The sequence below is a fragment of the Mustelus asterias genome, chromosome 10 (assembly GCF_964213995.1).
Source record: "Mustelus asterias chromosome 10, sMusAst1.hap1.1, whole genome shotgun sequence".
Lineage (NCBI taxonomy): Eukaryota > Metazoa > Chordata > Chondrichthyes > Carcharhiniformes > Triakidae > Mustelus > Mustelus asterias.
In genome coordinates, this window is record NC_135810.1 from 102,599,132 (window position 1) to 102,622,920 (window position 23,789).

Below are 23,789 nucleotides of genomic sequence, written 5' to 3' on the forward strand. Positions count from 1 at the left end.
TGCCCAGCTGGTGTCATGAGAACTGGAATGTGTAAATATGCAACAAGGAGTAAGAATTGTTACCATCCACATGGCCAACTTTCTCCTCCTCCAGCGATAGCTGCGAGGGCAATGGGGAGATACAAACCGCTGACAGCACCGTCAGCGTGTCACCAGAGAAAATCAGCACTACTTGGGGAATTGGGAATCCTGGGGCTGGATTGTCATCTTGGAGATAGGAATCGGGAGTCAGGAGATTACCCAATGTCACCATCCTGCCCCCTGACCAGCAGTGCCCACCCGTGCCATTTTAATGGCAGGGAGGTTAGGGACTGGCTGGGTATGGGCCTACCACCCCTGCAGCAGACGGAGGTGGGCTGATGCCAAGATGGCCAGGTTAAAATGTTGCCCCCTGTTCATTGAGACAGCTCTGAAGTCGAGTGTGAGCTCTTCGAGCTCTGTCCCCGCATCCACCCCCACCACAACCGCCACGGGCAGATTATGTGCCCTTTCCCAGTAACCACCATAAACAGAACTCATGAGTCCTATAGAAACATTTGGAAATCTTTGAGAATCTGATAACTCCATCAAAGTAAATAAACATTACTTGAAATCCACTTAAAAACGTAAGCCTCTTGACAGTATATAAATCTGTCAAAATAACTTATCTCAAATTCCCCTTGACACCTGGTAAAAAGCAAATTACTGCGGATGCTGGAATCTGAAACCAAAAGGGAAAATGCTGGAAAAATCTCAGCAGGTCTGGCAGCATCTGCAAGGAGAGAAAAGAGCTGACGTTTCAAGACCAGATGGCCCCTTGACACCTGGGTCAACTAACCCTGCTGCCCAGAATGCATGAGTGACTTTGCAACTCAGTCAAGCATTCAACAAATCTTCATGAACTGAATACATTAAAGATAGCCAGAAACTGAGCCATCTGTCAAGGCTTTGAAACAGGCAAAAGGATGCTGAGCTGAACTTCAATGAAATATATCAAGGCATTGGACACTATGTTACAATGCAGAATAGCTCATTATCCAGTGGATAATACACTGGAATGCATCTGAAGACATTTCCACTTTCATATTGCCAAAAGTCAGAAGTGACAACCTGATAAACACATTTTATGGTATTTTCTGAGCAACCCGCCGCGATATCGTGGAGGCAGCCTGATATTGATCAGTGGCGGGATCTTCTGGTCCTGCCATTGACAATGAGGTGTGCCATTGAATGCACCCCACTGTGGATTGTGTGGTTGGGCGGGATTGGAAGATCCTGCTGGTATGAACGGCTGGAACATTCCGGCCATTATTTAATGATCACTTTTGAAAAAAGGGCCCAATCTTTGATCACTGTATCAAAAATATATATAACAAATGACATATGATACAACATCCCATTATGAGAAAATTGGCAATACCTTTTGAACTTCCCTTTCGAGCAGTTCCACATGGCTCATGACACCATTGTGCTGGTATGAAACAGGTTCTCTTCCAAAACAGGCCCAAACACATGAGAATTGTGGAACATTGTCTGCAATGTCCACTTCTCCAATGGAGCTGGCAATGTCAGGGCAGCAACGTGCGAGCTCATTACTGCCCCTTATCCCACGCCACTGAAAATCACCTGCGCCGGGAATAGGAGTAGAAATCCAGGAACCAGAGCCCACCCACCATCTTTAAAGCCCACCAGATGATTCGGCTCCTTGTCGGGATGGAAAATCCTGGCCCCAGTCATGGTATCAGTGGGAGGGCGTGAAGACTGGACTGATGCTTCCACCATTCAGACCAAAAGGGATGGAACAAACATGAAGGTGTGTGTGTAACGTCAATCCGATATAGCAAATTAAACCCTGCTGGTAATCTTGATGAAGGTTTTGATCGACGTTTCAAGCCTCTATTCCTACAATGCTGCCTCGGAGGTTTAATCATAGAATAGAATCCCTAGAGTGCAGAAGGAGGCCATTCGGCCCACCGAGTCTGCACCAACAACAATCCCATCCAGGCCGAATCCCCGTAACCCCATGTATTTACCCTGCTAGTCCCCCTGACACTAAGGGACAATTTAGCGTGGCCAATCAACCTCACCCGCACATCTTTGGACAAGATAGTTATCATAATGCAAATTTCATTGCATCTATATTGGAGTGGGGGTTTATCAAGATGTTAACAGTGTTCAGTTGCATTGCTTGCCTTTATCTCTGTGCTTGGCTCCCTATCGCATCTTCACCCAAAATATATTGGTATAAAATTTCTAAACTGTATAATATTGCAGTTACATGAATTTTGGACAATATGGGCGGGATTTTATGGCCTCGCTCATTCTGAAAACCATAAAATCCCACCCGAGGACCTCTACGGTCCGCCCCTCGTCCGTTCCGATTCCTGTAGCAGGCGGGGCGGTAAAACTCCAGCGCATGTTTGCATGAAGAAAATGCATTGTCATGCAAATTGTTAATCAATAATTTGCCTGTGGATAGGTTAAAATAAATGACAGGAGAGGAGGGGGTTCATTTGTGCGGTTATTGTTTTTGGTGGGAATAGCTTTTGCAAGTAGAGAATTGTAGAATGGTGGGATGATTTCTCCATCATTATCACTGCTTTCAGTATTCCCAGTATTCCCAGAGTAAAGATGGCACAGGATGTGAGGGGCAGAATTTTATGCTCCACCCTCCCCCAGGTGGGTTCCAAGGTGGGCGGGCAGGGACTGTCAAATTGCATGGACAGGATTCCCCCCGGGATGCTGCCCACCCCTGACCTAGACACAATTTTACAATGGGACGGTAGGGCTTCCGATGGGAAGCCTGCCCTTGCCCCTATTAAGGTCCTTAAGTAGCCACTTAATGGTCACTTAAGTGTTCCTGTCCAGCCTCAATATTTAGGCTGGCGAGTGCTGGTTGGGGTGCCAAACAGAAGAAATTAACTTTCTTGATCTCGGGCTGGAAGGCGGTGGGAGAGGTGGCGGGGTCCGGAGTTGGGGCGTTGATGACACCTCAATCTGATGACCCCTTCAGATTTAGGGCATCCTCCCCTCAGGGACCTGGGAGCTCCGGCGGTCCCTTCTCAGCCTCCTCCTGACCCGCTATGGCATCCCCTACCCTCCTGCCCCTGGGATTCCTGGGAGCCCTGGTATCTTCCTAACCTATACATCTTGGGACACTAAGGGGCAATTCAGCATTGCCAATCCACCTAACCTGCACATCTTTGGACTGTGGGAGGAAACCGAAGCACTCGGAGTAAGCCCACACAGACATGGGGTGAAGTGCGGTCCTGGGACTAAGGCTCAGGCATGGCACTGCAGTACCTCTTCTGGCCGCTGCAGTGCTGTGCCTGGAGGAGGTGGAGAGCTGACAGCCAATATGATTGTCTGACCGCTCCCCAAGGCAGGACATCCATCCAAAGGTGGACAGAAATCTCATTTGTGCCAATTAATACTCAATTGAGCATAAAATGGCAGTGGACCTGTTGGAGTCAGTGGCGATGTGTTCAGAGGGTGAGGAAGAAAGACCCATTCAATTAGGGCGGCACGGTGGCACAGTGATTCGCACAGCTGCCTCACAGCGCCATGGACCTGGGTCCAATTCCGGCCTTGGGTGACTGTGTGGAGTTTGCAACTTCTCCCCATGTCTGTGTGGGCTTACTCTGAGTGCTCCGGTTTCCTCCCACAATCCAAAGATGTGCAGGTTAGGTGGATTGGCAATGCTGAATTGCCCCTTAGTGTTTCAAAATGTATAGGTTAGGAAGATTAGCAGGGTAAATATGTGGGGTTACGGGGATAGGGCCTGGGAGAGATTGTTGTTGATGCAGGCTCGGTGGGCCGAATGGTTTCCTTCTGCACTGTAGGGATTCTATTCTGGAGCCCAGTTAGATTTGCATTACAAAGTGTAATCAGGCCCTGGTTAATCACCAGCATAGTGGGGGCCATTTCACCCGTTGAATCCATGCTAGCTCTTTGTGGAGAAATTCAGTCAGTCCCCTTACAAATCCTATTACAAATGGCCATGCCTCAATCTGCAATGAAAAAGCAGAATGCCATGGGACTGTTCTGGAACATGATGTCTGGTTGGGGCCCCGATGTGATCCTCCATCTACCACTTTCCCCAGGATCCAATTCCGGCCTTGGGTGACTGTGTGGAGTTTGCAAGTTCTCCCCATGTCTGTGTGGGCTTACTCCGAGTGCTCCGGTTTCCTCCCACAATCCAAAGATGTGCAGGTTAGGTGGAATGGCAATGCTGAATTGCCCCTTAGTGTCCCAAGATGTTTAGGTTAGGGAGATTAGCAGGGTAAATATGTGGGGTTACGGGGATAGGGCCTGGGAGAGATTGTTGTTGATGCAGGCTCGGTGGGTTGCTAGTCCAATGGAGATCCCCGTAGTCTGATGGGAAAGAAATTGAGGTGACTTAAAAGACAATTAAGAGCAAGGATTTGCTTCTTCACAGCAGCTCATGTGTTCCACACTGTGCCTACTACACACCAGGTTCGAGAAGGTGGGTGTACAGTCGGAGCTTATGGAATGAAACCAACCTGATAGGAGCAGATGAAGGGTGAGATTGCAACCTTATGGTCAGTCACAACAAGAGGTTTGAGCTGACTGGCACAGTCCTTGCTAAAATTGCTGATTAGGGACTTTCTGCCACTTCCAAGGTCATGGTCCTGAAAGGCTAACACTGCTTCTCTCTCTCTACAGATGCTGCCAGTCCATGTTGAGTATTTTTAGCATCCTGTGTCCTCAGATCAGATTTCCAGCATCTGCAGTATTTTGCTTTTGCCATGAATGTAAGATAGTCACCAACAAATCCACTTGGGAATTCAGAAAGAATTTCTTTACCCAGTGAGAATGTGGAACTTACTACAAGAAGTAGTTGAGACAAATAATATTGACATACTTCTGGACCCCCCGGATAACTACAAGAATGAGAAAGGTAAAAGCAAAATACTGCAGATGCTGGAATCTGAAACAAAAACAGAAAATGCTGGAAAATCTCAGCAGGTCTGACAGCACTAGTGGGGAGAGAATGGAGCCAACGTTTTGAGTGTAGATGACTCTTTGTCAGAGGGAGAAAGGAATATGTTGATCGGATTAGATGAAGAAGGCGGGAGAGCTTAAACATAAGAACTAGGAACAGGAGCAGGCCATCTGGCCCCTTGAGCCTGCTCTGCCATTCAATAAGATCATGACTGATCTTTTCGTGGACTCAGCTCCACTTACCCGCCCGCTCACCATAACTCTTAATTCCTTTACTGTTCAAAAATGTATCTATCCTTGCCTTAAAAATATTTAGTGAGGTAGCCTGAACTGCTTCACTGGGCAGAGGATTCTACAAATTCGGCAGATTTGCAACCCTTTGGGTGAAGAAGTTCCTCCTCAACTCAGTCCTAAATCTGCTCCCCCTTATTTTGAGGCCATGCCCCCTAGTTCTAGTTTCACCTGCCAGTAGAAACAACCTCTTTGCTTCTATCTGATTTATTCCCTTCATAATTTTATATGTTTCTATAAGATCTCCCCTCATTCTTCTGAATTCCAATCAGTATAGTTCCAGTCTTCTCACCCTCTCCTCATAAGCCAACCCTCTCAGCTCCGGAATCAACCTAGTGAATCTCCTCTGCACCCCCTCCAGTGCCAGTATATCCTTTCTCAAGTAAGGAGACCAAAACTGTACACAGTACTCCAGGTATGGCCTCACCGGCACCTTCTACAGCTGCAATATAACCTCCCTGTTTTTAAGATGGCAGAGAAGGCTCATCTGGAGCTCATACACTACCATGGGCTAGTTGTGCCTTGTTCTGATTTCTGGTGTGTGATAAATAATATGCATTTCTACCAGATAAGATATGTGTTGCTATTCAAGTGCAATTTCCATGCTCTGTGCAGAGAACAGTTAGTGTACTGTGTGTACAGCCATTACCTATTCGAGTGCCACATTGTAATTTTGAGCAAATACATACAGGTACAATAACTTCAAATCCGACACTCTCGGGATCGAGGCCCTTGCCAGATTGTGGGTGTTGCCGGTTTTCGGGGCGGGTAGGCAGTTCAGGACAAGTCAGATTGGGTGGGGTCAGGGGTCACTTGGAGCAGAGTGTTGCGTGAAGTGGTGAAGCGAGAACGTGTGTGGAGTCACACCGTGCCAATGCAGCATTTAGCTGGATTCATAGAAACCCTACAGTGCAGAAAGAGGCCATTCGGCCCATCGAGTCTGCACCGACCACAATCCCACCCCGGCCCTACCCCCATATCCCTACATATTTAGCCACTAATCCCTCTAACCTACGCATCTCAGGATAGTAAGGGGCAACTTTAGCATGGCCAATCAACCAAACCCGCACATCTTTGGACTGTGGGAGGAAACCGGAGCACCCGGAGGAAACCCACGCAGACACGAGGAGAATGTGCAAACTCCACACAGACAGTGACCCAAGCCGGGAATCGAACCCAGGTCCCTGGAGCTGTGAAGCAGCAGTGCTAACCACTGTGCTACCGTGCCGCCCCATTGTCCAGATAAGTTATTTTAAAATTATACTCAATTAAAGTCGATGCACGGAACATTATAAAAATGTCTGGTTGTCAGACACCGTCAATTTTCAGGTAGCCGGTTTGGAGGTACCTTCCCTGTGCTAATGTATTTATAATTGGCATGTTTGGGCAACATACTAAAGGAATTCTGGCGTATATCATTAATGTGAGGAAAAACAGTGTTTCTACATGCATCTCTTATAACATTTCAAAACTAAATAAATACCTGATCAAATAACCCCAGGAACTGCTGGAGGAACGCAGCAGGTCAGTCAGTGCATGCAAAAGGAAAAGTTCTGTGTTCCCTTCATCAGATCTGAAGTTGGAAGAATAAACAAGCATTTTAGTTAGCCTGGAAGATGGAAGGAGAGGGGAAGGCAAGAGGGTCAATTGATAAGGAGGGGGCTGGTAGTTTAGTGGACCTGCGGTCAGATCAATGGAAAGATTTCAATGGGCATCAGTGAGAGGGTGCAGAGGTATAAAAAAGAGGACAAGGAGGGGAATTTTCCTGTCCCGCCCGCCATGGAAATCGTAGCGGGTGCGGGGCAGACCATGCAAAGGTCCGTTGAGCGGGATTTTCCATTTTTAAAATATTCATTCGTGGGACATGGGCGTCGCTGGCTGGCCAGCATTTATTGCCCATCCCAAGTTTCCCTTGAGAAGGTGGCGATGAGCTGCCTTCTTGAATCGCTGCAGTCCATGTGCTGTGGGTTGACCCACAATGTCGTTAGGGAGGGAATTCCAGGATTTCTCCAAACTACCAGGATCTCCCTCCATCCACCTGTCTATTTGTCTGTATCCATTTAAAAATCTAACCTACCTACAAGAATTTGATTTTAAAAAATTTATTAGTGTAACGTGCATTGGGATACAATGAAAAGTATTGTTTCTTGCACTATACAGACAAAGCATATCGTTCATAGAGTACATAAGAGAGAAGGAGAGGAAAGAATGTAGGATGTAGTGTTACAGTCATAGCTAGGGTGTAGATAATGATCAACTTAATATATGATAGGCGAATTCTGATGGCAGAATGGAAGAAGCTGTCCTTGAGTCGGTTGGTACGTGATCTCAGACCTTTGTACCTTTTTTCCGATGGAAGAAGGTAGAAGTGAGTATGGCTGGAGTGCGTGGGATCCTTGATTATGCTGATTGTTTCTTCAAGGCAGCGGGAAGTGTAGGCGGAGTCAATGGATGGGAGGCTGGTTTGTATGATGGATTGGGCTATATTCACAACCCTTTGTAGTTCCTTGCAGTCTTGGGCAGAGCAGGAGCCATACCAAGCTGTGATAAATCCAGAAAGGATGCTTTCTATGGTGCATCTGTAAAAATTGGTGAGGCCAAATTTCCTTAGCTTCCCAAAGCATTGGTGGGGTTTCTTAATTATAGCGTCGGCATGGGGGGACCAGGACAGGTTATTGGTGATCTGGACACCTAGAAACCTGAAGCTCTCGACCATTTCCACTTCACCCCGTCGATGTAGACAGGGGCATGTTCTCCATTAATTTATACACTCCGGGAATACATTCACATGGGTTAGAGAAGTGACACTTTAGTCGTTCCAGTTTGAGGGACAGCCATTGAAAGTGTCTCAGACGATCAGTGGAATGGTCTAGATCGTAGCAACTTCGATGCTTTTTCCCTCTGAAAAGGTTTGGGGTTTTTTTTCTGGCTTGACTGGATTTCAGCCAAAATATTTATTTTTGGCCAGACATTGTACAGGATTCGATGTTTCAAACGTAAGCAGCTTTGCCTCAGATAAAAATAGTTGAATGTGAAGAGATTTCTTTTCCTGTCAGCGTGAGTTATCGGGAATGTTAAATCTGGGGTTAGATCAACAGTTGTTTCAATCTTTTTCATTACTGGATAGGGTTCAGACACAGAACGTTAAACTCACTTGTCATGAAGTCCCTGGCACTTGAAGCAGTATTATAAATATAGCAGCAATCATTGGCTTTGTCTCTTTGTCAACAGCAGCTACTAGTTTCTAACTTTGGTCCATGAGATGCACGAAACTGAAATCATCCCAGTTGATTGTTTTTCTAAATAAATGTAGGATATGGGGAAGACAGTAAAGTTGCTTGTTATACCTAAATGTGTTGGTAGCCGGATAGCTCTGTGAGTGTGAATGCAGCACATACAGGACTGAATATGGATATAACAGTTGTTTATCTTCAGCTTTTAGTTAGAGCAGGGATTATATTTAAAAAGCAACAGCTCATTGGGTGGCCACAGAAATATCCATCAATCCATTCTTGCATGCAAAAATGTAAAGATCTATCTCATCAAGCAGCGCGGCAGTTACATTTTATTTCGAGACTGTAAATTTTATTCGGAGCTTTTTTTTTTAATTAGTGAGTTGAAAACATCATAATTCTTTCTTGGAAAATGACTTTGCCAAAGAAAACATTGCGGTATCTCTAACCGCATCGGAATAGATTTGACAACTCAAATGGAGTTAATGTGAGTTTCCAATTTTTTTTAAGACATCATTCCTGTCACCGAGGTAAAAGAGGGCATCAGTGTATAAGAGGGAGCCACAGGCATGGATAGACATGCATCTTATCCCTTTGATGTGGCTTTTGACACTAAGAGGCACTTTGTTCTGCTTTCAGTGCCTGGAGCCCTGCAAAGAATCCTGGGACTTACGGGAGACTCATTGCCAAAGCAAGTGTGAGGTAAGGTCCACCCTCGGGTGATTTATTTCAGCTATTATCAACTTTGAAGATAAATCAAAGTGCTGGCTCAATTTGTAGGATTACTAAACTTAAACGCCAAGGGCAACACCAAGAGAGGGATATGAATCCGCATTCGGAAATGGAAAGACAGCACAATGGCTTTCATGACTTGGGACCACTCTTTTCTCATGTAGCTACAAATGTTCAAAAAAGCAAAAGCATTAATTATGGAATTTCTTCCGCCTTGCAGGTTCCCATATAAACAACTGGTTTCGTAAAGCTTTCAGCTTTGCAGAATGGAGGCAGTGGCATAGTGTAGTGGTATTGTCACTGGACTGGTAATCCAGAGACCCAGGATAATGCTCTGGGGACCCGGGTTCAAATCCCACCATGGCAGACAATGAAATTTGAACAATAAAAATCTGGAATTGAAATTATAATTGGGTGGCACAGTGATCAGCAGTGCTGCCTCACAGCGCCAGGGACCTGGGTCCAAATCTAGCTGTGGGTGACCGTTTGTGTGGAGTTTGCACGTTCTCCTTGTGTCTGTGTAGGTTTCCTCCCACAGACTGAAGATGTGCAAGTTATGCTGATTGGCCATGCTAAATTGCCCCTAAGTGTCCCAAGCTATATAGGTTAGCGGCGTAAATAGATGGCGTTACGGGTTGACGCAAGGATCATCAACCTCCAGAACGCAGTAAAAGAATTTGAGAAGTCTCTGGCAGAGCTCAACATCCTTTCACAAAAGTATGATGACATCCTCTTTATCCAGGAATTTAACTCCATTGAGTCATAGGATCATAGAGTCATAGAGGTTTACAGCATGGAAACAGCCCCTTTGGCCCAACTTGTCCATGCCGCCCTTTTTTAAAAAATCCCCTAAGCTAGTCCCAATTGCCCGCATTTGGCCCATATCCCTCTATACCCATCTTACCCATGTAACTGTCTAAATGCTTCTTAAAAGACAAAATTGAACCCGCTTCTATTACTACCTCTGGCAGCTTGTTTCAGACACTCACCACCCTCTGTGTGAAAAAACTGCCCCTCTGGACACTTCTGTATCTCTCCCCTCTCGCCTTAAACCTATGCCCTCTAGTTTTAGGCTCCCCTACCTTTGGGAAAAGATATTGACTATCCAGCTGATCTATGCCCCTTATTATTTTATAGACCTCTGTAAGATCACCCCTCAACCTCCTGGGCTCCAGAGAAAAAAGTCCCAGTCTATCCAGCCTCTCCTTATAACTCAATCCATCAAGTCCTAGTGGGACCCTAGTAAATCTCTTCTGCATTATTTCTAGTTTATTAATATCCTTTCTATAATAGGGTGACCAGAACTGTACACAGTATTCCAAGTGTGGCCTTACCAATGTCTTGTACAACTTCAATAAGATGTCCCAACTCCTGTATTCAGTGTTCTGACCAATGAAACCAAGCATGCTGAATGCCTTCTTCACCACTCTCTCCATCTGTGACTCCACTTTCAAGGATCTATGAACCTGTACCCCTGGATCGCTTTATTCTGTTAGTCTCCCCAACGCCCTACCATTAACTGAGTAAGTCCTGCCCTGGTTCAACCTACCAAAATGCATCACCTCGCATTTATCTAAATTAAACTCCATCTGCCATTTGTCAGCCCACTGGCCCAATTGATCAAGATCCCGTTGCAATCCAAGATAACCTTCTTCACTGTCCACTATGCCACCAATCTGCAAGCTTACTAACCATGCCTCCTGTATTCTCATCCAAATCATTAATATAAATGACAAATAACAGTGGACCCAGCACCGATCCCTGAGGCACACCGCTGGTCACAGGTCTCCAGTTTGAAAAACAACCCTCTATATCCACCCTCTGGTTTCTGTCAAGAAGCCAATTTTGTATCCATTTAGCTACCTCACCCTGGATCCCGTGAGATTTAACCTTATGCAACACTCTACCATGCTGCACGCTTGAAAGATGTCTCACTACCACTATCAACACCCTATGGTTTGGGTAGTACGCAAGTAAAAGACCCAATAAAATGTACAGTTGAGGGGAATGAGGAGCTGAGAAACAGACCGATGATGGTCATACCATCATCATGGGTAAAAGAGTCAGTGCAGACTTGATGGGCCGAATGGCCTCCTTCTGCACTGTAGAGATTTACAGTGATATGATTAGTTCGGCAAACTTTTTTTGAATTAAATAAATCAGTTCTTTGTATTTAATTTCCAGTCTCTCTTTCCAAAGAAACACTACGAGTGCCTGACCAGCTGTGAGTTCCTCAAATCGATCCAGTCAGCGAAGCAAGGTGACTGTCCCACTCCAGAGAAGGCCAGTGGCTTCGCTGCTGCCTGTGTTGAAAGCTGTGAGGTCGACGATGAGTGCTCGGGACTGAAGAAATGCTGTTCCAATGGCTGCGGTCACACTTGCCAAATACCACGGAACCTGTTCAGGGGTACGCACCAGCCTTATACGTTGAAACAAATGCTTTCTGAAATATTAAAATGTTTGTCCCGTCTATCCAATAATATCATAACCCATTGGCAGGCTTGCAGTGGCACCGTTTTAAAGCACTTGCTACAGTCTTATCCTTCAATAATTTGTATTAACAACATGCATTTATATAACGCCTTGCACATGTTAAAAAGCATTTCACAGAACAAGATATGGCACTGACATTGATAATGACAATGGTGATTCGTTAAGGAGAATGGGCATTGTGTGTGATTTGTAAAAAGTCTCTTCTCCCAGGTCTTTTGCCATTCCCCCTTCTTAGCTCCTATCTTTCCTTCCCCTCTTTACCTCATTTTGCAATATGAATGTGTCTCACTGGACAGGATAGACTGAGTGACAGCTGGTGGCACGGTGGCACAGTGGGCGGCACGGTGGCACAGTGGTTAGCACTGCTGCCTCACAGCGCCAGAGACCCGTGTTCAATTCCGGCCTCGGGTCACTGTCTGTGTGAAGTTTGCACGTTCTCCCCGTGTCTGCGTGGGTTTCCTCCGGGTGCTCTGGTTGCTTCCCACAGTCCAAAGATGTATGGGTTAGATGGATTGTAGTAAGAAGTCTCACAACACCAGGTTAAAGTCCAACAGGTTTATTTGGTAGCAAAAGCCATAGTGGCTTTTGCTACCAAATAAACCTGTTGGACTTTAACCTGGTGTTGTGAGACTTCTTACTGTGTTTACCCCAGTCCAATGCCGGCATCTCCACATTAGATGGATTGACCATGCTAAATTGCCCCATAATGTCAGGGGGATTATCAGGGTAAATACGTGGGGTTATGGGGATAAGGCCTGGATGGGATTGTTGTCGGTGCAGACTTGATGGGCCGAATGGCCTCCTTCTGCACCGTAGGGATTCTATAATTCTATATATATTTGAAACGGTCATGAGGAGTTTAATTCTGCGATGTCGCACTCCAGCATGAAGCCGCACTCAAAGGGAGCTCAGGTTGTAGATAGGGCAACAACATTATAACCCTGACTCTCCGACTCACGCTCCTTCTGAGCTTGGCACCCTGCTGAGAGTGGGGAATCTATGAACTAGCCCTGGAGTCTTTAAGGAATTATACATTTCACCGTGCGAGCCTGCGAGCCATTTTCCGTAGGTTGCAAAGCAATCCGGCCATCAATGCACACTTTAATAATATAGAACAATAGAGGTCTTTGCTGTGGTTAGGATGGACTACTAAGCTTAGGAATTCAGTAAAATACTTCAGGGAATTAGGCAGCACTGGCTCAGTCTGCATTAGGACATTTGAAAATGTGATCTGATAAATTACTTAGTAGCAACTGTCGAGACTGAACAATCTGTGTATGACTGTGAAGGAATTTCAAAAATTCAAACTTCAAAACAATTAAACGATCAAACAAAGGCTCCCCTGATGACTAGTTGCATTCAAAGTGAACAGTGGGGCTGTATTGACCAGGACAGGGTCTAGGTTGGACTCCTGTTCGACAATGTTTGTTCAGGTGGGCAGTGAGAGTGGCATTACAATTGACCTCACAGTCAAAAGTTCCAATTTATCATCCCAAGCAACCTCTGCTGAAAGTTAATGTGTATGGACAGAGGAGAGTGCGAGTGAAAGGAAAGAATGCACATTTCCATCCTGTAATTTTTCCAATTTAGATCTCAGTGTCAAAGGGCTGGATTTTACACCCAGCGAGTAGGCGCAGTGACTGGCTGGAAATGGGGAGGCACTGGCGTAGTGGCGTAGAGACCCAGGGTACTGCTCAGCGGACCCGGGTTCGGAATCCCACCGTGGCAGATGGTGAACTTCGACTTCAATAACAATCTGGAATTAGAAGTCTATTGATGAAACCGTTGTCGATTGTTGGAAAAACCCGTCTGGTTCACTGATGTCCTTGGGGGAAGGACATTTAGGCGGCACAGTGGTTAGCACTGCTGCCTCACAGCGCCAGGAACCTAGATTCGATTCCCGGCTTGGGTCACTGTCTGTGCAGAGTCTGCACCTTCTCCCTGTGTCTGCATGGGTTTCCTCTGGGTGCTTTGGTTTCCTCCCACAATCTAAAAGAGGTGCATTGGCCATGCTAAATTCTCCCTCAGTGTACCCGAACAGCCGGAGTGTGGCGACTAGGGGATTTTCACAGTAACTTCATTGCAGTGTTAATGTAAGTCTACTTATGACTAATAAATAAATAAAACCTTAACTTTTAATTTTATCTGTTGTCTATACCTGGTCTCGCTTACATGTGATTCCAGATCCACAGCAGTGTGGTTGACCCTTAAATGCCCTCAAGGATGGACAATAAAAGTTGGCCAAGCCAGTGATGCCCACATCCCATGAACAAATATTTTTTTAAAACTGGGCGTATCTCCCACTCCAGCCCAGTCTCATGGCCCCCACAGTGACTTAATGTCCGTTGGGTCATTAATTACCTTGAGGTGAGGCTTTCGGGAGGAAGTCCTACCTCTAATAGCCACCTGCCAATCAGCTGGCTGGGACTTCTCTGGTCCCAGCAGAGCCTCCAGGAGTGGTGGCCGCTGATGGGACTGCATCCAGTTCCCACAATGTTCAGCCTGGAACCAGATGCAAGACTGGGGAGGTGATGCATGCTGGGACAGTGTTGGTAGTCCTGGTGGGAGGGGGCAGGGAAGGAGATTGGGGGCTGGGCAGGGTGACTGTGAAATGTAGAACAAAACAGGGGGGCCTGCAAAGGAGTCAGACCCCACCACCTTTCCCACCCAAAGCCTGAGCAGTGTTACCTGCCAGGTTTCTGCCTCTGCCACCCGAAAAATTGCTGCCAGGGTGAGATCAGGCCTTACGTGGACAGGCCACCTGACATCTCCCCCTGATGCATGTAACATTGTGGCGGGGCAGGTAGGTAGGCCGCAGACCTGGCAGCCATGATATGCTACAGATCTCCTGTCTGAAAACCTGCTGGAGAGGGGCTGTGAAATTCTGCCCAGTGATAATATACGTGGGGTAAAAGTCACATAAGCTATTATATAAAATTCTGGAGGCCTGGGGATTTAATAAAAATACCTGTCTTTCTGTATGTCTGTCTTTCATCCATCCTTGCTGTGTGATTTGGCTGTACTATGAACAATCTTTCTCCACTGGTTTCTATTCTCCGCTGCCTTGTCCCTTAGAGTGGACAGTCCACATTCTGGTATCATTCAATCATGAGTGTTCCTTGCGTCCGGGTGTTTTGCCTCGTATTATCTTTTTTTCCAGACACTCCCCTCCTGTCCACATCATGCATCCAAAACACGTGAGCTTCCTTGATAACATTGCCCCATTACCCCCTCTTAACAGCAGCTTTCTCATGCACCGACTTGTTTGTCCACTTGGCTATCCGTGACACGCATAATATCTGTCCGATCCCCTTCATTTCAAATACTCTTATTTGAGCCTCTTCACTCTACCTTCAGAACCACACATTGTCACAGGCCAAATGAGGGCTTTCAGAAGACAAATTTCATTGTAATCGAGATGCTGTGGGTACTCCATACCCTTAAGTGAGTTCACAATGCCATGACCCTTGTTAAGTGGAGCCCAAATTTCTTTGACAGAGCTCTGCATTTTCCAAGATAGCAGAAAGTATCAACTCGTTTGTTAAGCAGAATCTTGTCGGTCCCTCTACCCATCACCTTTGTCCTGTCAACATTAATCAGTCGAGTGTATTTCCGCTTAATGTGCTCAAGACAATCCACCAACTCCTGTAGCTCCTCGACTGAGTTGATGAGCAGAATAAAAATATCGTTGATAACATTCAGAGGATCTAATTTCAGGCAGTAATTATTTAAGATATTTCAAGGACATTTCTGTGTGATGAGAGCTCCGTAGGAATGATGGATTAAAATGCTGCTCATTTCACAGTCATATTAAAATATAACCATTTATAATCAACCTGCAGCAGTTAACAGGACTTTAACAGATTGAAATCACCGTCAATCACTGAATCAATTTTAAAAAATAGTCAAAATACTGCGGATGCTGGAATCTCTGACAAAGGGTCATCCAGACTCGAAATGTTGGCTCTGTTCTCTCTCCACAGATGGTGTGTGTGTATGTGTACCTGTGTGTGCGTGTATGTGCGTGTGTGTTTGTGTACGTGTGTGTGTTTGTATGTGCATGTGTGCATGCTTGTGTGTGTGTGTGTTTGTGTGTGCATGTGTTGTGTGTGTGCATGCATGCGTGTGTGTGTTTGCATGTGTGTGTTTGTATGTGCATGCATTGTGTGCGTGCATGCATGTGTGTGTTTGTATATGCATGTGTTGTGTGTTTGTGTATGCGTGTTTGTGCATGTGTTGTGTGTGTGTGTGCGCGTGCATGTGTTGTGTGTGTGTGTGTGTTTTTATGTGTGTGTGTTTGTGTGGTAAAATATTTTTGGGAGCTGCTCCATTGTTAATGTAAGTAACACTGATTGAGAAATTCACTTTAATGGTTTGCAAAGGAATGCACGAATGTGAAAATACAAACTATATTCAGGCTTGATTCTGAGACTCACCCAGCATGATCCTCCCATTGCAACAACTCATTCCATCACAAAGTACTTATCTGAGTGTGAAGCACTTTGGGACAGGCTGAGACTCCAGGATAAGCTCAGAGAGGGCATGAGATAGGAGAGAAAACCAGAGAAAGGGCAGGTGGGAATCCTGGGAAGTTCGGCAGGTGGTAGAGGCAGCTGAACAGTCGGGCCCTAGCTCCAAAGTCCCTGAGCTCCTCACGTTTGTATGAAAGGAATACCGGAAGCTCTGTTGTGCAGCCATGTCCCGGCAAACCCCCATTTCAGGATGTCCAAGAGTGCCTGACGAATCAACTGACTGTGAAGTGTATTCACTGTTACGTTACATAGGTGGATGAAGCAACTTCCTCATACTCAGTGAGGTTTCACCAACAGGGTGAAAGCTCACTGAGTGTGGGTGGCACGCTGGTACAGTGGTCAGCACTGCTGCCTCACGGCACCAGGGACCCGGGTTCGATTCCCGGCTTGGGTCACTGTCTGTGAGGAGTTTGCATATTCTCCCCGTGTCTACGTGGGTTTCCTCCAGATGTTCCGGTTTCCTCCCGCAGTCCAAGGGTGTACAGGCTAGGTTGATTGGCCACAGTAGATTGACCCTAATGTGAGGAGATTAGCAGGGCAAATATGTGGGGTTATGGGAATAGGGCCTGGGTGGGATTGTGGTCGGTGCAGACACGATGAGCCGAATGTCCTCCTTCAGCACGGTAGAGATTCTATGAGCACAGGATGGAGCTTATCTGTTTTTTGGTCTTATTGACTGAGGGAACACTGCGGGCAGGACTTGGGCACTGTTCCCGGTCCACTTTGAAAAGTGCAGAAGATTTTTTGCATCACCGGGAACAGACAGCGCATCCATTTGATGATAGTTTTACGTCTAGCCTCATTGTACTCTTGTGAGCAGTGTTGCATTTCTTTTATTTGCAAAATGGCTTCCAAACATAGAATACGGTCCTCACCTTCAATCCACCCGTCAAGTCCCACCGCTATCCTACCGAGACCATTCAAAGCTAATGCCAGTGCTTGGAAATAATGCTGCCCACAAGTGTGGCCCCCACAGCTCTGCGAATACTTGCTATCTGCAGGGTAGCTGCGAGCCTGAAATATTGCTGCCAGGGTTTGAATAGTGCAATAGTATATCAGCACCTCAACCTGGTAACCTTGGACTGCTGGAGTCTTTTTCCAAAACTTGCAACACTCTCTAAATTTCTGAATGTAATAATGAAATGTTCTTTGGATAGGATTTCGAGAGGTTATTTTTACACCATGGAATTGTTGCGGGCGGGACGGAAAATCTGACGGACTATTGACAGGTCTGTTGGTCTCAGGTGTTGTGAGACTTCTTACTGGTCTCAGGGTGGGCAGGACTGGGATGCTGAAACAGAAACAGAAAAATGCTGGAAAATCTCAGCAGGTCTGACGGCATCTGGAGAGAGAGCGGAGCCAACGTTTCGAGTCCAGATGACCCTTCGTCAGATCATCCGCAGTATTTTGCATTTATCATAGGACTGGGATGCTCTTTGAAGCAAAGGGAGAGGTGATACAGAGCCCAATAGAGCTGGAAATTATAGTGTTGTCATGTATGAAATTCAAAGAATGAAAATGGTATCTATTATTAGGCTTTCTACTTGCTTCATACTGTCTGTGTCTATGGTGAAGATTTTAATATGTATTCTATAAAACCCCAGAAAGTCAAAGCAGATGTTATTTTTAGTTGGGTTTTTGTTATGGTCATAGAATCCCAACAGTGCAGAAGGAGGACATCGAGTCTGCACTGACTATCTCTGTACCCCCACATATTTGTCCCACTAATCTGCCTAATTTACACACTTAGGAGCAATTTTGCATGGCCAATGCACCTAACCTGCACACCTTTGGAGTGTGGGAGGAAACCCATGCAGACACAGATAGAACGTGCAAACTCCACACAGACAGTGAGTGACCCAGGGCCGGAATTGAACCCGGGTCCCTGGCACTGTGAGGCAGCAGTGCTAACCACTGTGCCGCATTGCTCCCTACATTATAGTTGATATTTAAAATTGTCCTGGGCCATTTGCTGTGGAAATTGAAGAAGTAAATCATGTTTGAAGTGCTACAGAGTTACACTGCAGCCTGGAGACGTTTGCACCCCAATGAAAACTTGGAAGTGACCTTGTCTGAAATCCCACTGATGAGACTAAAATGCTGCTGGGATTCTACCCACACATCTTCAAGAATATTTTTATGAAGACACTAACAAAACAGTGTTCCCTTCTGAATCAAGATGTTGAGTGCGTCATGGAAATAAATTAAGATGACGATGTAACAAGATTTCCAAAAATAAAATAGGACAGTATTAAGCAATAAATGATGTGACATTTACCATTTATCTCATTAAAATCCATGCCTTTCCACATCTGACTCCTACAGATTGATGTTAGCTGATTCTCCGGCGGTTAAAAATATCTATCACGTTGCTAAGTACACCTGCTAACCTTGGTAACGGCAGAATGTTTGAACGATAAGTCAAACAAAATTGGATCCTAATTTCCCGTGCTATTGAACGACCATCTTCAGTAAATTCAGAGCTTGCCATTAGCAGTGTTCTGATGCTTGTTCTTCTACTTATCAGTCTGGCACTAAATGAACCCTAGCCCTATAATGTCTTGAGTCAACAACAACTCACATTTCCATGGTGTTTATCGCAAACAAGGGAATGCTGCAGTGTGTGCCTTCCAAAGTCTTGATCAATTTGTCATTAATCATAGAATCATAGAATCCCAACAGTGCAGAAGAAGAGTATTTGGCCCATTGAACCTGAACCGACAACTATCCCACCCAGGCCCTATCCCCGTAACCCTCCCCCCATAATCCCCTGACACTAAGGGGCAATTTAGTGTGGCCAATCAACCTAACCCACACATCTTTGGACTGATTAAAAGAGAAAATGCTGGAAAATCTCAGCAGGTCTGGCAGCTTCTGTACCCTTTAGAGTCATCTGGACTCGAAACGTCAACCCTTTTCTCTCCTTACAGATGCTGCCAGACCTGCTGAGATTTTCCAGCATTTTCTCTTTTGGTTTCAGATTCCAGCATCCGCAGTCATTTGCTTTTATTTGGAGTGATTAAAGCTGCTTCTATTTCTGAGTGCCCTGTTAATCCAACAAATCTCCGACTCAGGTTCTGACCCTTAACATTTTAACTATCTCTTCACCACTTTGCTCTGCTGACAATCTTTTGAACCCATTTAAATCTCGCACAGAGTTACATCAGACCCAAGTCCCATATCTATCTATAAAAGAATACCTTGCAATGAGTTATGCCCTGTTAAATCCTGCTCAGCTCTAAAAGGTATATTTTTGAGCATTACTGAAGCAAACTGTGGAGTTGTTTGCTAATTTAGAACCGTGCACACTGTTACTAAGCATTCAATTATTTCAACCATATTATGGAATCCAGGCAGGAATTTTCAGAATCCGTGCTCTCGATCATACCAGTGCTGATTGTACATTTGGGCATAAGGGATTCCAGGAGCAGGATCTTTAGTTTCTGCATGGACGGAGGGGTGATTTCCAGGTCAGGAATATGGACAAGCGGGTAGCGGGCCTTCCAGTTGAACTTTCTGGAAGCCATCCAATTGGGAATCTCCCTCTGGGATCACTGTCAATTGTGGATGGTGGGTAGGGAAGAGAAATCAGTTATTAGTGTCACAAGTAGGCTTACATTAACACTGCAATGAAGTTACTGTGAAAATCCCCTCGTTGCCACACTCTGGTGCCTGTTCGGGTACACTGAGGGAGAATTTAGCACCTAACCAGCACGTCTTTCGCACTGTGGGAGGAAACCGGAGCACCCGGAGGAAACCCACACAGACAGGGGGAGAATGTGTAGACTTCGCACAGACAGTGACCCAAGCTGGGAATCGAACCCGGGTCCCTGGCGCAATGAGGCAGCAGTCAGGGTTGCGATTGACCATGCAGGATTGAAAGGGATACTGGCAGCTTTCACAGTGGCTGTGCAGAGGTTCGTGCTCTGGCGACTGGGAAGAGCTACTTCTGAAGAAAATGGAAGGGACCACAGGCAGTTCCTCGGCCTCATGGAGTTGGGGAAGTCTCTTGCAGGAATTGCCAGCAATTTCCTGACCAAGAATAATACAATTAACCTCAGTCTCAATGACCTGCTCCTGGTGTTTCAAGCACTTCCCTCTCTCTGACTTCAGGTTTTTCAGGCCTCAGTGACTTCCTGCTGTGCACTCACCTGTTTTAAGCTGCTGTGTTCCATATGCCGTGTGTGACTCATCCACTGTTAGCAAGTAGCCATTACAGATGCAAAATGTCTCTCAGTTGCCTCCTTAAATGCTTCAATTTGCATCCTGCCACATGGGTTGTTAACAAGAATCCTGGTCGCAGGAAAATCATAGCATCCCTGCAGTGCAGAAGAGGCCGTTTGGCCCATCGACACCGTATCTTACTCACACCCTGTCCCCCAACCTATCCCTGCAACCCCACACATTTCCCAGGGCTAATCCACCTAATCCACACATTTTGGGATGCTAAGGGGCAATTTAGCATGGCCAGTCCACTTAACCTGCACATTTTTGGAGTGTAGGAGGAAACGGGAGCACCCGGATGAAACCCACGCAGGCGGTACAAACTCCACACAGACAGTTGCCCAAGGGCGGAATTGAACCCAGGTCCCTGACACTGTGAGGCAGTAGTGCTAACCACTGTGCCACTGTGGAAGGTGACCAGATGGGGTCAGGATATTGAGTTTCCCATTTGCAATTATCTTTGGAAAATTATGGTTAGTGCCCCCACAATTTGATCCACTTTCATTCTCCTGAGATGCATACAATATGGCAGTGGTGGCTCTTCTAATGCTAGAACAAACAACAAAGAAATTTACAGCACAGGAGCAGGCCCTTTGGCCCTCCAAGCCTGCGCTACCATGCTGCCTGTCTAAACTAAAACCCTCTATCCCTCCGGAGACCATATCCCTCTATTCTCATCGTATTCATGTATTTGCCCAGACGCCCCTTAAAAGTCACCATCGTGTCTGCTTCCTTCCACTATCTCCCCCGGCAGCGGGTTCCAGGCACCCACCACCCTCTGTATAAACAGCTTGCCTCGTACATCTCCTTTAAACCTTGCCCCTCGCACCTTAAACCTGTGCCCCCTCGTAATTGACTCTTCCATCCTGGGAAAAAGCTTCTGACTATCCACTCTGTCCATGCCTCTCGTAATCTTGTCGACTTCTATCAGGTCTCCCCTCAACCTCCGTCGCTCCAGTGAGAACAAACCAAGTTTCTCCAACCTCTCCTCATAGCTAATGCCCTCCATACCAAACAACATCCTGGTGAATCTTTCCTGTACCCTCTCCAAAGCCTCCACATCCTTCTGGTAGTGTGGCGACCAGAATTGAACACTATATTCCAAGTGCGGCCTAACTAAGGTTCTGTAAAGCTGCAGCTGTTCGTCCCATTAGTTCTTCGAATGCAGCTTCCACTTAAATATTTGTCTTTTTGTGGCTGTTCAATCTTCTCCTGAGGCCCGGACGCACTGAGGAAAAATATTCATTCAACATCGCTGCTCTGATAGTTTATGGTGACCTGCCATCTTAGCTTGGCCCACACTCGATACACAGTTATATAGCCTCAAGCTATATAACAAATTGCATCTCCAATGGAAAGAAGTGCCAACGGACCTTGGTTGATGATGGTTAATTACCCACCTACCTATTGTTCCAGCATAAGTTGCCCTTCTTCATTCCCTTTTTAACCATCATTTCCAGTCCAGAGGGCACTGAGGCCAAGTCTGTCTTGGAGCTCATATCATTCTTGGTCAGGAAATTGCTGGCAATTTAAGCAGGGAGGGACAAAGAGCACTAGAGCAATAGTTATAGGGGACTTCACAATTAGGGGTGCAGATAGGCGCTTCTGTTGACGTGAAAGAAACTCCAAGATGGTTTGCCGCCTCCCTAGTGCCAGGGTCCAGGATGTCTCTGAACGGGCAGAAAGCATTCTGAGGGGAGAGGGTGAACAGCCAGAGGTCGTGGTAAATATTGGTACTAATGACATAGGTAGGAAGAGTGATGAGGTCCTGCAGCAGCAGTTTAGGGAGTTAGGTAGAGAGTTAAAAAGCAGGACCTCTAGGATTGTAATCTCAGGATTACTCCCTGTGCCACATGCCAAGAGGCATAAAATGGGAAGATAGTAAAGCTCAACACGTGGCTAAACAGTTGGTGTAGGAGGGAGGGTTTTAGATATCTGGACCATTGGGATCTCTTCTGGGGCAAGTGGGACCTGTCAAGAAGGACGGATTGCATCTAAACTGGAAAGGCATAGATATTCTGGCCGGGAGGTTTGCTGGTGACACACGAGAGGGGGGGGGGGGAACCAAAGCAAAGGTGATTTAACTGAAGGGGAACCAGAGAGTAGGGCCAGTAAGTCTCAGAGGAAGAGCAGGCAGGTGTGGTTGCAAATCAAAGAGGGTCTGCTGGACTGAAGTGCACTTGTTTCAATGCAGGAAGTGTAATAGGTAAGGCAGATGAACTTAGAGCTTGGATTAGTACTTGGAACTATGATGTTGTTGCCATTACAGAGACTTGGTAAAGGGAAGGACAGGATTGGCAGCTTAACGTCCCAGGATACAGATGTTTCAGGCGGGATAGAGGGGGATGTAAAAGGGATGGGGGCGTTGCACTACTGGTTAAGGAGAATATCACAGCTGTGCTGCGGGAGGACACCTCGGAGGACTCATACAGCGAGGCAATATAGGTAGAGCTCAGGAATAGGATGGGCATAGTCACAATGTTGGGGGTTTACTATCGGCCACCCAACTGCCAGCGGGATATAGAGGAGCAGATATGCAGGCAAATTTTGGCACGGTGTAAAAGTAACAGGGTTGTTGTGATGGAGATTTTAACTTCCTCCATATTGATTGGGACTCACTTAGTTCTAGGGGCGTGGATGGGACAGAGTTTGTAAGGAGCATCCAGGAGGGCTTCTTGAAACAGAATGTAGATAGTCCAACTCGGGAAGGGGCCATACTGGACCTGGTATTGGGGAATGAGCCCCGCCAGGTGGTCGATGTTTCAGTCGGGGAGCAGTTTGGGAACAGTGACCACAATTCAGTAAGCTTTAAGGTACTGATGGATAAAGATAAGTGTAGTCCTCAAATGAAGGTGCTAAATTGGGGGAAGACGAATTACAACAATATTAAGCAGGAACTGAAGAATGTAGATTAGGGGCAGATGTTTGAGGGCAAATCAACATCTGGCATGTGGGAGGCTTTCAAGTGTAAGTTGATAGGGATTCAGGACCGGCACATTCCTGTAAGGCTGAAGGATAAGTATGGCAAGTTTTGGGAACCTTGGATAACGAGAGATACTGTGAGCATAGTCAAAGAGGAAAAGGAAGCATTTGTCAAGGCTAGGAGGCTGGGAACACACGAAGCAAGTGTGGAATACAAGGAAAGTAAAACGAAACTTAAGCAAAGATTAAGGAGGGCTAAAAGGGGTCATGAAAAATCATTGGCCAGCAGGATTAAGGAAAATCCCAAGGCTTTTTATACATATATAAAGAGCAAGAGGGTAGCCAGGGAGAGGGTTGACAGGGGAGGGAATCTATGCATGGAGCCAGAGGAAATGAGCGAGGTATTAAATTTTATTTA

At 46.1% G+C, this 23,789-nt stretch overlaps 1 protein-coding gene across 2 annotated transcripts in view; it reads left to right on the forward strand.

Moving 5' to 3' along the window:
• Positions 1-23,789, forward strand: part of anos1 (anosmin 1) — a 211,744-nt gene that overhangs the window by 131,582 nt on the left and 56,373 nt on the right. Inside the window, exons 3-4 of one of the 2 annotated variants that reach the window (XM_078222865.1) lie at positions 9,108-9,170; positions 11,400-11,607. In XM_078222865.1, the coding sequence (XP_078078991.1) occupies positions 9,108-9,170; positions 11,400-11,607 (271 nt within the window). Of the gene's footprint in view, positions 1-9,107; positions 9,171-11,384; positions 11,608-23,789 lie in introns of both variants that reach the window. The other variant, XM_078222864.1, reaches the window with a different exon arrangement.